General features: G+C 39.2%; 1 protein-coding gene across 5 annotated transcripts in view; it reads left to right on the forward strand.

The window, feature by feature from the left end:
* The window catches only part of ERC2 (ELKS/RAB6-interacting/CAST family member 2), a 962,057-nt gene that overhangs the window by 414,641 nt on the left and 533,790 nt on the right, over positions 1-13,626 (forward strand). For all 5 annotated transcript variants that reach the window (XR_004482334.2, XR_007479446.1, XR_004482336.2 and 2 more), the window contains exon 8: positions 11,140-11,277. Coding sequence is in view for 1 of the 5 variants with exons in the window: in XM_049715281.1 (XP_049571238.1) it covers positions 11,140-11,277 (138 nt within the window). In the remaining 4 variants the exon portion in view is untranslated. The remainder of the gene's footprint in view (positions 1-11,139; positions 11,278-13,626) is intronic.

Genomic DNA, 13,626 nt, shown 5'->3' on the forward strand with positions numbered 1-13,626 from the left:
GTCAGTGGACATTTAGGCTATTGTGAATAGTGCTGCTGTGAACATAGGGGTACATATATCTTTCTGAATTATAGTTTTGTCTGGATATAGTCCCAGGAGTGGGATTGCTGGATCATAGAGTAATTCCATTTTTAGTTTTCTGAGGAACCTCTATACTGTTTCCCACAGTGGCTGCACCAACTTACATTCCCACCAACAGACTAGCACATGTATCCTTAAAGAAAGACTAAAGAAAGCTCTCTAAAAAGAAAGGAAATGATAACAGAAGGACTAGCACTTCAGAAAAGAAGGAAGAACAGTGGAATGGAAGGAAATAGAACTGGATGCAAGACTGTCTTTCTCTTTTAAGTTTTTAGAATCATATTTGACGGTTGAAGCAAAAATCATAACAGTATCTGTTGTGCTCAATGTATATAAAGGAAATAATGAGATAACTATATATTAAAAATGAGTAAGGTAAAAGGACCTTAAAGGAAGTACAATTTCAATACTCCATTTGAAATGGTAAAACATTTATATCAGTAGGTTGTGACGTGTTGCATATGTAAATTGCACCACATTTGGCAATTTCTAAGAAAATATGCAAAACTCTATACTCAAAAATTGTATAAATAATTGAAGATGAAATCCTAAAAATACTTCAGGTAGCTCTCAGGAAAGCCAGGAAAGAGAAACAGAGGAATGAGGAACCAAGGAAATAAACAGAAAACAAATGATAACAGCAGAAGTAAGCCCTAACATATCAATAATTACTTTATATAAATGGTCAAAATATACCAGTTAAAATACAGAGATTGCCAGAGTGGATTCAACAACAGCAATAACAGCAACAAAAATGTAACACAACTATATACTGTCTATAAGAAATTCACTTCAAACACAATGTCATAGGTAAGTTGAAAGTAAAAGGATTGAAAAAGATATCATGTTAAGACAAATTTTTTAGAAGGAGGAATGGCTATATAAATATCAGAAAAAGTAGATTTAACAGCAAAGAAAATCACCAGGGACAATAGGTGACATATAATAATAAAAGACGTAATCCACCAAGAAGACAGCAAATCTAAATGTGTATGCACCAGCTGAAAGAGCTTCAAAATCTATGAACTAAAACCAGATAGAAGTGAAAGGAGAAGTAGACAAATTCACAATAATAGTTGGGGACTTCAGCACTCCACTATCAACAATTGATAGAACTAAATACAGGAATTAGCAAAGATATAGAAGAACTGAACAGCTTATCAACTAACAAGAGCTATTTGACATATATAGTACACTCCACCCAACAACTGCAGATTATACATTACTTTCAAGTATGCATGTAACATTCACCAAGATAGACCATATGCAGAGTGGTAAAACAAACCTTAACATAGTTAAAAGAATTTAATTCATAGAGTATATTTTCCAACTAACTTATAAGGCCAGTATTACCTTGACACCCAAAAACAGAAAAATAATATTAAAAAAAAAAAAGAAAAAAGCAAAGAAAAACCCTCCAGGACAAAACTACAGACCACTATCTCTCATGTGTGTTGTCCTGTATCCTGAGACTTACCTGAACACACAGATATTAACTACATTTGTATAAGCTAACAATGAATATGTGGAAGCTAAAATTAGAAACATAATACCATTTATAATAACTCCAAAGAAACTGAAATACTTAGATATGAACTTACCAAAACATGTACAGGTTCTGCATGCTGAAATTAACAAAATGTTAATGAAAAAAATCAAAGAAGACCTAAACAAAGGAGATACGCACTGTATTCATGGTTTGAAAGACTCAACATAGTAAAGGTGTCAATTCTCCCAAAACTGAGCTGTAGGTTTAATGAAATTTCTATCAAATTTCCATCAAGGGTTTTTATTGAAGTAGACAAGCTTATTATAAAAAATTTTCGGAAAGACACAACCCCTAGATTAACTAAAGCATTCTTTGAAATAAAGAATAAGGTAGGAAATACCACTTTACTGGCATTAACTCTTACAATGTAAGTACAGTAATCAAGAGAGTGTTGTATTATTGGAGAGACAGAGACATAAATCAGTGGAACAGAAAGAGAACCCAGAAATACACCCACACAAATATGCTTAACTGATATTTTGCAAAGATGCAAAAACATTTCAGTGAAGGAAGGATATCCTTTTTTTAAACAAATGTCGCTGGATCAATTGAACATCCATAGAAAATTAAAATGAACATTAACCTAAATCTCACACCTTATGCAAAATTAACTCAAAGTAGATCATGGACTTAAATGTAAAACATAAAACTATAAATTTGTGAGAAAAACTATAGGATAAAATCTTCAGAATGTAGGGCTAGGTAACAAGTTCATAGAATTGATATTAAAGGCATGAACTATAGAAAGAAAGGTTAATAAATTGGCCTTTCTGTTCTGTGAAAGCAAGTATAAGTGGTGCAGCCACTCTGGAAAAGTTTGGCAGTTTCTTGTACAGCTAAATTACAACTCTCATAAGACCCAGCAGTTGTACTCGGGCAGCATTTATCCCAGTGAAAAGAAAACTTATGTTCATGGAAAAAACTAGTGCATGAATGTTTATAGTTGCCTATTTGTAGTAGCTAAAAACTGGAAAAAAATCCAACATCCTTAGATAGGTGAATGGTTAACCAAGCTGATGTATCCATACCATGGAATACTAGTTAGCAATAAAAAGAATAGATTATTGGTAAACATTACAACTTGGCTGGATCTCCAAAGAATCATACTGCGTGAAAAAAAGCCAATGCCAAAAGACCATACTTTCAGGGATAATTTCTATAGTATATGGTCACCTTATCTTTGATAAAGGAGGCAAGAATATACAATGGAGAAAAGACAGCCTCTTCAGTAAGTGGTGCTGGGAAAACTGGACAGCTACATGTAAAAGAATGAAATTAGAACCCTCCCTAACACCATACACAAAAATAAACTTCAAATGGATTAAAGACTTAAATGTAAGGCCAGACACTATAAAACTCTTAGAGGAAAACATAGGCAGAACATTATATGACATAAATCACGGCAAGATCCTTTTTGACCCACCTCCTAGAGAAATGGAAATAAAAACAAAAATAAACAAATAGGACCTAATGAAACTTAGAAGCTTTTACACAGCAAAGGAAACAATAAACAAGACGAAAAGACAGCCCTCAGAATGGGGGAAAATATTTGCAAATGAAGCAACTGACAAAGGATTAATCTACAAAATTTACAAGCAGCTCATGGAGCTCAATATCCAAAAAAAACCCAATCCAAAAATGGACAGAAGACCTAAGTAGACATTTCTCCAAAGAAGATATACAGATTGCCAATAAACACATGAAGGGATGCTCAACATCACTAATCATTAGAGAAATGCAAATCAAAACAATGAGGTATCACCTCACACGGGTCAGAATGGCCATCATCCAAAAATCTACAAACAATAAATGCTGGAGAGGGTGTGGAGAAAAGGGAACCCTCTTGCACGGTTGGTAGGAATGTAAATTGATACAGCCACTGTGGAGAACAGTATGGAGGTTCCTTAAAAAGCTACAAATAGAACTACCATACAACCCAGCAATCCCACTACTGGGCATATACCCTGAGCAAACCATAATTCAAAAAGAGTCATGTACCACAATATTCATTGCAGCTCTATTTACAATAGCCAGGACATGGAAGCAACCTAGGTGTCCATCGACAGATGAATGGATAAAGAAGATGTGGCACATATATACAATGGAATATTACTCAGCCATGAAAAGAAACGAAATTGAGTTATTTGTAGTGAGGTGGATGGACCTAGAGACTGTCATACAGAGTGAAGTAAGTCAGAAAGAGAAAAACAAATACTGTATGCTAGCACATATATATGGAATCTAAAAAACCAATAAGATTCTGAAGAACCTAAGGGCAGGACAGGAATAAAGACTCAGACATAGAGAATGGACTTGAGGACACGGGGAGGGGGAAGGGTAAGCTGGGACAAAGTGAGAGAGTGGCATGGACATATATACACTACCAAACGTAAAATAGATAGCTAGTGGGAAGCAGCCGCATAGCACAGGGAGATCAGCTCGGTGCTTTGTGACCACCTAGAGGGGTGGGATAGGGCGGGTGGGTGGGAGATGCGAGAGGGAGGAGATATGGGGATATATGTATATGTATAGATGATTCACTTTGTTATAAAGCAGAAACTAACACACCATTGTAAAGAAGTTATACTCCAATAAAGATGTTAAAAAAAAAAAAGAAAAAAATTCATATGGAATCTCAAAGGACCCTGAATAGCCAAAACAGTCTTGAAAATGAAGAATGAAGCTGGAAGAAATCACACTTTCTGATTTCAAAACTTACTGCAAAGTTATTATATGCAAAACAGTGTAGTACTGGCATAAACACAAACCATGAATGGAGAATCCAGAAGTAAACCCTCACATATAGGGTCGTGATTTTTGACAGGGGTGCCAGGACCATTCAGTGGGGAAAGGAATCTTTTCAACAAATGGTACTGGGAAAAAACTGGATATCCATATGCAAAAGAATGAAGTTGGACTTTTACCTGACGCCATATACAAAAAAATAACTCAAAATGGATCAAAGACCTACATGTAAGACCTAAAACTCTTAGAAGAAAATATGGATCAAAAGCATCACAACATTGGTTTGGCAGTGATGTCTTGATTATAACACCAAAGGCACAGGCAATGAAAGAAAAAATAAACAAATTGGATTTCATGAAAAAATTTAAAAATTGTGCATCCAAAGACAATATCAGTGGAGTGAAAAGGCAACCCATACAATGGGAGAAAATACTTGTAAATTATATATCTGATAAGGAAATAATATGCAGAATAAAGAGAGAAATTCTGAAACTCAACAACAAAAATCAAACAACTTGATTTAAAAATTGGCAAAGGACTTGGAGAGACATTTTAAAGAAATACTGATGGCCAGTAAGCACATTAAAAGATCATACAACATCATTAATCACTGGGGAAATACAAATCAAAACTACAGTTAGATACTATCTCACACCTGTTAGGATGGCGACTATCAAAAACAAACAAACCAGAAAATAGTAAATGGTGGACAGGATGTGGGAAAATTGAAACCCTTATATACTGTAGGTGGGAATGTAAAGTGGTACAGCCACTGTGGAAAACAGTATGGTGGTTCCTCAAAAAATTAAAAGTAGAACAACCATATGATCCAGCAACTCTGCTTCTGGGCATATAACCAAAAGAATTGAAAACAGGGTCTCAAAGAGGTATTTGTACACTCATGTTCATAGCAGCATTTTTCACAATAGCTAAAATGTGTAATCAACCTATGTATCCATCAGCAGATGAATGGATAAGCAAACTGTGGTATATACATACAATGGAATGTTATTCAGTATTAAAAAAGGAAGGAAATCCTGATGTATGCTCTGGATGAACCTTGAGGACATTATTCTAAGTGAAATAAGCCAATTACACAAAAACCACTGTATGATTCTACTTATATCAGGTACTCAGAGTACTCAGAATTGTAGATGCAGAAAGTAGAATGGTGGTTGCCAGAGGCTGGGGGTAGGGGGAATGGAAAGTTATCAGTTAATGGGTAGTTTCAGTTTTATAAGATAGAGTTTTAGAGGTGGTTGACGGTGTTGGTTGTACAACATTATGAAGGTATTAAATACTACACTGCTGCTGAAGTATACACTTAAAAATGGGTTAGATGGCAAATTCTTTGCTTTATGTGTTTTACCACAATAAAAAAAAGAAAAGGTATTTCTGAAGCATTATGTGAGATTTGCAGGCCTGTAAATTCATGCTTCCCAAGCTGTTTCTTTTTTAAAATATCTAATTTGTCATGGAACAATATGTGGTCCTACTGTGTATGATCATTGTGCAGTTCTGGCCACATGTGACTCATGTGTTCAGAAACATCTCAATTTGTCTATACACTGCTCACGGTGACAAGTCCATCAGTCTTGTTCTTGAATATTGGTGTGATACATAGGCACTCTCGATTTTCGTAGTTATCTTATAGACTGGCAACAAAGAGTTGCATGGACCACATTTGGACAAGTGTCTAAGTCAAATCTTAGCTTTACAGGAGTTAGGAACTTGAGAGAGAGAGACAGTTGAGAGAAATTGTTTCAGGATGGTCCAGTTTCCAGGTTCGGGAGCTAACAACCCATGCTCTCCCTAGGTGTGTAGATATGCGTTCTTTTTCTTTCTTTCTTTCTTTTTTTTGGCTACCCATATTTTGAACTCTCTTCTGATCTTATGAAGGACCTTTCCTGATGGAAGGTGAAAATGTCAACACTTGGTTTCTCAGCCTCCTTTGCAGCTGGGCTGTGTACCCGACCCTGGCTGGCTCTGCTCATTAGATGTAGCTGCCCCAGAGTTGCTGGAATGTTGAGAATGTGACGCGTTCTCTGCTGCAGAGTCTGTAAGGTGGAGGCCATGGTGCTGCACAGCTACAGGGCTAGCGGTGGTGTTCAGTGGTCCATGGCAGCTGGGTTTTTGCTGTAAATCTCAGTCTCTGGTATTCTGCAGCTGGGGCAACAGTGTCTGCACTAGACCAGTCGCATCAAAACTATGGGCATTGTTCTGGGTTATCTTCCCCAACCCTGGTTCTGCAGTATTGCTGGTGGTTTGTGAATCCTCCTCCTTTTCTGCTTAAACCAGACTGCGTTGTTTTTGTTGATTCAGCTGAAAGGTTTGACTGATACCCTAGATTTGGATAACAGAAACTACAGAGATATATGATATGGAGAAAAGAAAATTTTTTTTTAAGTAACTAAATTTCAGAACTCTATAAAGAAAACAGACAAAAAGATACCTTTGGGTAATATTTGAAAGCGTAAAGATGCTTCAGCATGTTTTAGGTGCTCTGGCTAAATATGGAGCTTCTCCATGCTTTTTCTTCTTTGTAGGATCTAAGAACTGAAGGGACTCAGCTATCACATGCTCTGGTCTCTTCCCTTCATACAAGACACTCTCTTTAGGGTTCCTTCCATTGTTCTTTCATTCATTTAATAAGTGAATATGTGATATTGCCAACACAGTTGGTTGCTGTGGCCAGAAATACAACAGTGAGTATGACAGAATTCTTGTCTTAATGGAACTCACAGCCACATTGTAAAGAGACAAGTAAAGAGGTGATTTTAAAAGTGTGTGAAAAGTAGGAGACTTAGCCTGGGCCAGAGTGGGTGTTGTGGACAGAGAAGGCTTCCTGGAGGAAGTGAGGAATATGTTGATATCTAAATATTTGAGTAGGACTAGGGTAAAAAATTGGGATGAGAAGAATCTCCCAAGCAGAAGAAACGAATAGGCAAAGATGGAGAGGCTATGAGAAAGCCTGGTCCTGGGAGATAGCAGGAGTGGTTTGGCAAGGCTGGGGTGAGGCTGGGGATAGTGGAGGACCAGGTGAGCCTTCCTGTGAAGGGCCTCATGTATGATGTCAGGGAGTTTGGGCTTTATCTGGAGGCAATGGGGGAGCAGTTGAAGAGTTCTAAGAAAAGAAGTCATTCAGTCAGATCTGCATTATAGGAAGGATACTTGTGCTGCAGTTTTGGAGACCAGATGGGAGGGGAGCAGATGTGGAGTAAAGGAGGCTGCTGCTGTTCAGTCAGTGACAGCTCTCCCACTGAGGGCTGCATTTGTGTGAAAACTCACTAAACAACTCCCTCTGGGCATTGCCCCTTCCCAGGCTGGGCAGGCCTGGAGCTTCAGAAGTCAGTCTGAAGCCGTTAGGATTAGGGCAGCCTGGTGACCTCCAGGGCCTGAGCTTTCCCTGCCCCCTGCCCCCTCTCCAGTGGTCTGCTCTGAGAGGTGCAGGTACCACTTCAGCAAAACTGGCTCCTTCTGAGTCTCCTTAGCTGTGATGAAAAGGCAGCTTAGTTCAAAGGCAAGGACAGCCCTGTGCTCAGGTCCATCTCTAGCCCTGTTCTGCTCAGGCCCATCTCTTATTTTATCAAGTCACAGTGACCAGTGAGTTGACTATGTTGCTTAGGTGGATTCAGTTTTTTGCAGCATGTGGAATTTCTCACAAAATCTTCATTTTCCATCCCCAATCCTAAACCCTGGTTTTCAATTTGCTTATTTTTCATTGCCTGCTATTTCAACCTAGTACAACCTCACCCTTTGAAGAAAAGTTTCTACTTTTTTTCTTGTAAATGTTGTTAATAATTTACAAACATTAGAAAGCTGCAAAATAATTTTTTAAAAGTTACAGAATTTTACATTTGCCCCAGTCTCCTAAATTTAAAATTTTAAGAATTGAGTCCTCCTTGGAGTAAGAAAGGAATATTTCCTCTTACAATGAGTCCTTTTAAAAAGCACAAACTTACTGTTCAAAACACATTTAAAGAACCATTCTTATATTTTGTAGTCAGTCTTAAATATCTTTTATTCTGTCTGTTATGTTCAAGGAGAACAAGCTGGCAGATGCAGTAAAGTATAAAGAAGAAAAGTAAAATCATCATACCACTGCCAAATAATACTTTAGTGAGTTCCATATATATATTTTGTTGTTGTTCTATGCTAGAATTTTCTCTTTTTACAAAGAAATATCATATGATTTTACATTCTACTCTTTTTCCTTCTCATTCTCCGATTTCTACTTAGTTATCAATTGTATGCAAACATGATTTTAAATACTTGCATAATGGTTTAAATTTTTATATACAAATATAAACTAAAAATTACCCATAATTTTACCAACCAGATAATCTTGGTTGAATTAAAAATGAATAAAACCCACATGGTTAGAAAATTCAAGCAGAGAACTACAGAAATGTTCAAAAAGGAGAAACAGAAGGCCTCTTCCACAGTTTTGTACCCTAGACCCTTTCCCCCAAAGTTAAACACTATTAAAATTTCTTGTGAATTTTTTCTCCAGAAAAAAATTTTATATTAATAGCTGTGTATATGTATCTATTTATAGGCTTATTTTTTATTTACACAAGAGGCTATATATTCCCCACCCTGGTCTGTACCTTGTCTTTATTAAGAATCATTCTTGGTGATCTTTGTGCAACGTTTTTAAAGTGGTGTATCCCTACCTCTATAAATGTCTCCAGTTCCAGCTCTGTTTTTCAATCTTGTCTGTGGTATAATTGGCTCTTCTGCTGAGTTCTTAGATGTGAGATAATAGCTATGTCACTCCTGTGTCTCACCAGCCCACAGTTCTCCAGCTCTTATCGCCTACCTGAGTATTCCTTGGACCACTGACCCTCAACAGCCTTAATCTCCCCAGTAACTGAGGAGGCCCCAGGGAGTCTCACAGCAGTCTTCTTTAGCCTCTGTTTGCAGCGCCCGAAGTCCCTTGAAATCAGTGATGCCACTACACCAGGGCTGATGCCCTGAGAGAAAGTCCCCTTTCTTCTGTCCAGGGCACTCTCTCCCAGGGTGAACACGGGGAACTTAATCAGTTTGCTTGGAGCCACCATGGATTTGCACACGTGTGTACACAAATGTGGGTGTGAGTGTACTCAAAATAATAACACACACTCTCTCAAGAGTCAGTCCTCTCAGCTGCTGGCTTCTTCTGTATAATGACTACATTCTGATATGTAACCATCCATATTTTTGCTCACTCATATATTTGCTTATTGTATTGTGTAACCCCATGAACACTTGTCTGGAATGGAGGGAGCCTTTGTTCTGAGTGCAGATGATTATACCTTTTGAGTTCCTGTGTTTTGCATGGAGGGACACTGAATTCTTACAGTGGTAGCTGAATAGGAATACAATGCATTTTGATGAAGGAGAAGGTTAATTATTTCCCCAAACCAGGATGTCTGTCTCAAGGCAGAAAACATGTCTTATTAAAAAATACATTGGCAAAAAAAGGAAGGAGAAGAAGTAAGGGGGAGGAGAAAGGGAAAAATAAAAGAAAGAAGTCACAAAGGAAGGTGGGAAGAATGGAAGGAGGAAATGTCCATCTCCATTAGGCCACATCTATTTTAATCATTGGAAAAATTAGCCACGTCCTCTGTCCTCAGATTAAGGGTCAGCATCTTTGCGTTCAGAGCTATTTTGATGCTGCTACTGCTGCCACCTCCACTGTCAACCCTCCTCCTTCTCATTATTGCTTCTACTCTTGTCATTATTTGTATTGCCATTCCAGATTCATGCTACGTGAATCGAGTCATCTCCAAATTTGTTTGAGTCACACATTGTGAAACATGCATTTGGAATGATTTCCTGAGAAAGCCTGGGTGCAGAATACAAATATTTTGAATGGACTTATCTTAGAGTTGTACTGCTTTTTTTCCTTGTCAATTTAAAACCCTTAATATGAATAAATTGTTTGTACAGTGGGACTTTTTTTTAATCCTTAGATAAGAAATACATGGTTTGAAAGCAGAGAATAAAAACATGAATGATAATGTACGCAATGCCCAAGAGAAGGTCCTTGCTGTTGCTCCTGGGCAGGCGTTATAATCGGCTATTTGGTGTGTTTATTTCAGGCTGCAGATAGTGGATAAAAGCGGCTGGTTGGTTGCCAACACATGACTTATTTGCCAGATGGAGTGTTTAGTACTTGTTACATTTGATTTATATCACAGGTTCTTCCCATTAACAGTCTACTGGTGATAACCTACTTGGCTTTTCATGTGGTTACTTGAAACAGCCACTTGACAACATTTGGCATATCACAAAGTTTAATACTGAATAAAGGAGTGAGTGAATGACTACATAGGTTCTGCCTTATACTGATATGGTGCTCAGTGCAGAATGAGCACCCAGTACGTGTCTGTTCACTGAATAAAGTAATCCTGAATATGTGTTTCTCTGATTCACTGCACCAAGATTAGGTTTATGGACTTGAGACTTAAAGGGCTGGTGAAAGAGGTAGAAATAGATAGAAATAATAGTGCTTACATGTCTGAAGGGCTTGCATTTGCATGGAGGGAGATATTCTGCTCGTCTGTATTGCCATTTAAACACGAAGTTGAATTACATGGAAGAAAGAAGGTCTCTTCAAAATGGCCTTGATTCTGAGTCAAAGTGTAACTTCATAATACTGACAATTTCCATAATCTTGGGTCCTTTTTAATTTTTCTTTTTAGATAGGTCCACTTCAGGGACCTTGGCACTGAATATGTAATAAAATGTGCATTAAATATGGTGATCTTTACTTTCAGATTGAAAACTTGCAAGAACAACTTAAGGATAAAGACAAGCAACTGACCAATCTGAAAGACAGAGTCAAGTCCTTGCAGACTGATTCCAGTAATACGGATACTGCACTGGCAACGCTTGAGGAGGCTTTGTCAGAGAAGGTAAGCTTGGACTAAAAATTAGCGGGGGTATCAGGATTTAGGGAAACATGGTTGGGAGGAAACGATCCAAATGCATTTCAGTGAGCTTGTTTTTCTCCATGCATCCGCACTAAGCCTAGTCCCAGCTGGGCCTCCCACTCCCGTGCTCGCCCTTCGCAGTAGACTTGGCACGCTGAAGCCAAGGGTGTCTTTTTGAAATGCATACCTGGTCACATCACCCTTGGCCCTGATTAAAAACCTTCACTACCTTGTCATTGTTTTTAGGATGATAAAGACTGAAATCTTTAACCTCACCCATAGGGTCCGACCCTTCATCTGCTTTGGCTCTTACCTGACCAGCCACTTCTCTGCCTGCCTCACTTCCCTCCCCTCCCCTCCCCTCCCCTCTTCTTCCCTCCCCCCTCTCCCTCCCTCCCTCCCTCCCTCCCTCCCTCCCTCCCTCCCTCCCTTCCTCCCATCTTTCCTTCCTTCCTCCTTTTCCAGCCTCATCCCCCATCTCTCTTCCCTCATTCTTTGTGCTCTAGGCATACTGGCCTTCTAGATTTCTTTTTTAATTTATTTATTTTTATTTTTGGCTGTATTGGGTCTTCGTTGCTGCACGCGGGCTTTCTCTAGTTGCGGCGAGCTGGGGCTACTCTTTGCTGCCGTGCTCAGGCTTCTCATTGCAGTGGCTTTTCTTGTTGCAGAGCATGGGCCCTAGGTGTGCGGGCTTCAGTAGTTGGGGCATGTGGGCTCAGTAGTTGGGGCATGTGGGCTCAGTAGTTGTGGCTTGCAGGCTCTAGAGCGCAGGCTCAGTAGCTGTGGCGCACGGGCTTAGTTGCTCTGCAGCATGTGGGATCTTCCAGGACTAGGGCTTGAACCCATGCCCCTTGCATTGGCAGGCGGATTCTCAACCACTGTGTCACCAGGGAAGCCGCGGCCTTCTAGGTTTTTAAGTGCACCATTGTTCCCTCCTGCCTCAGACACTTTGCACATGCTATTACTGAGCCTAGAATGTTCTTTACTCTCTGCAGACTTTATTTCTCTTCTTCAGAGAGCTCAGCTTCCTGAGAAGCTGTATTGCACAGTAGTCAAGAATGTGGACATGGGAGTCAGACTGCTTGGGTTCAAATCCTAGGTCTGACACTACTTTGGGCAAGTTACTTAACCCCTCGCTTTCTCAGTTTTATCATTTGTAAAAGAGGATAATAATAGTACCTACTTTAGTGGAATATGTTGAGGAGAAGATGCATTAATATATGGAAAGTGTTGAGAATAACAGGCATAATAAGTTGTAGCTCTTATTATTATTATCAGTCATTTTCTCAGGGAAGCCTCCTAGGTAAAATCCTCTCTTATGTTCTCATGAACACCGTGAATTTCCCAGAGCTCTTGTCACAATCTTAATTGTTCATTTATCTGTTTTAATGTGATTAATTGGTCTTCTCTGCTGGACTCCAAGCCTGAGCAACATACCCGTATATGTGTGTTATTTGTGTGTGTTAGCTTACCTTCCCCCAGTGCCTAGCACAGTACCTGCATGGGGGAGTGCTCAGTGGGTGTTGATTGAGTGAGTCGCCACCATATGACAGGCACTGCTGTGGGGACTGGGGGTCCAGTAGAGAAGAGAATGGGTGAAAATCCTAGCTCTTGTGGAGGTTAGATTCTAATGGGACTGAGGAGACACAGGCAATAATTAAGTAAGTAAAACACATGGGACTTCAGAGGGTAATAATTTCCATAGAAGAAAGCAAGAAGAGGGTACAGGGAGTGCTGGGGTGAAATGGCCAGGTAGAGGGTCTTACTGAGAAGGGAAAGTGAGGGATGAGCCATGAGCACTTCTGGAGGGAGAATGTATTGGAGGGGAGAGCAAGTGCAGAGTGGGAGGGGGAGGGGGGAAGAGTATCCCTTGAAGCCCCTGTGAGAAAGGATGAAAAATTTTGACTTTCACTCCAAAGGGGGTAGGAAGCCATTTGGAGGGTTTTGTTCTGACTGACATTTAAAAGGATTACTTTGATTAAAAGAATGAACAAAATCTATTAGGCAAATAGGTCATCCTGATGTTTACCGATTTCTAAAATGATTTCTAGCCCATTTCATTCTAGTTAAGTTAGTTCATTCATTCTCTGGGCACTTCTGTAGGACTCATACTGTGCAGAGTATGTGTAGTGTGCTCAGTCTTAGCTCTGCCACTAACTGGGTGACCTTGACAAATAACTCTCTCTCCCAGGGCCTCAAATTTCCCATTTGTAGGATGGGAGAATTAGATTAAATAGCCCACTGGTTCCACAAGTCAGTGAATCTTAAAGAAGGCTTCTCTGACCTCTACTTCAGAATCACCAGGAGGAGTCTGTTGAAAATATAATTATT

The sequence above is a fragment of the Orcinus orca genome, chromosome 10, assembly GCF_937001465.1.
Source record: "Orcinus orca chromosome 10, mOrcOrc1.1, whole genome shotgun sequence".
Taxonomy (NCBI): domain Eukaryota; kingdom Metazoa; phylum Chordata; class Mammalia; order Artiodactyla; family Delphinidae; genus Orcinus; species Orcinus orca.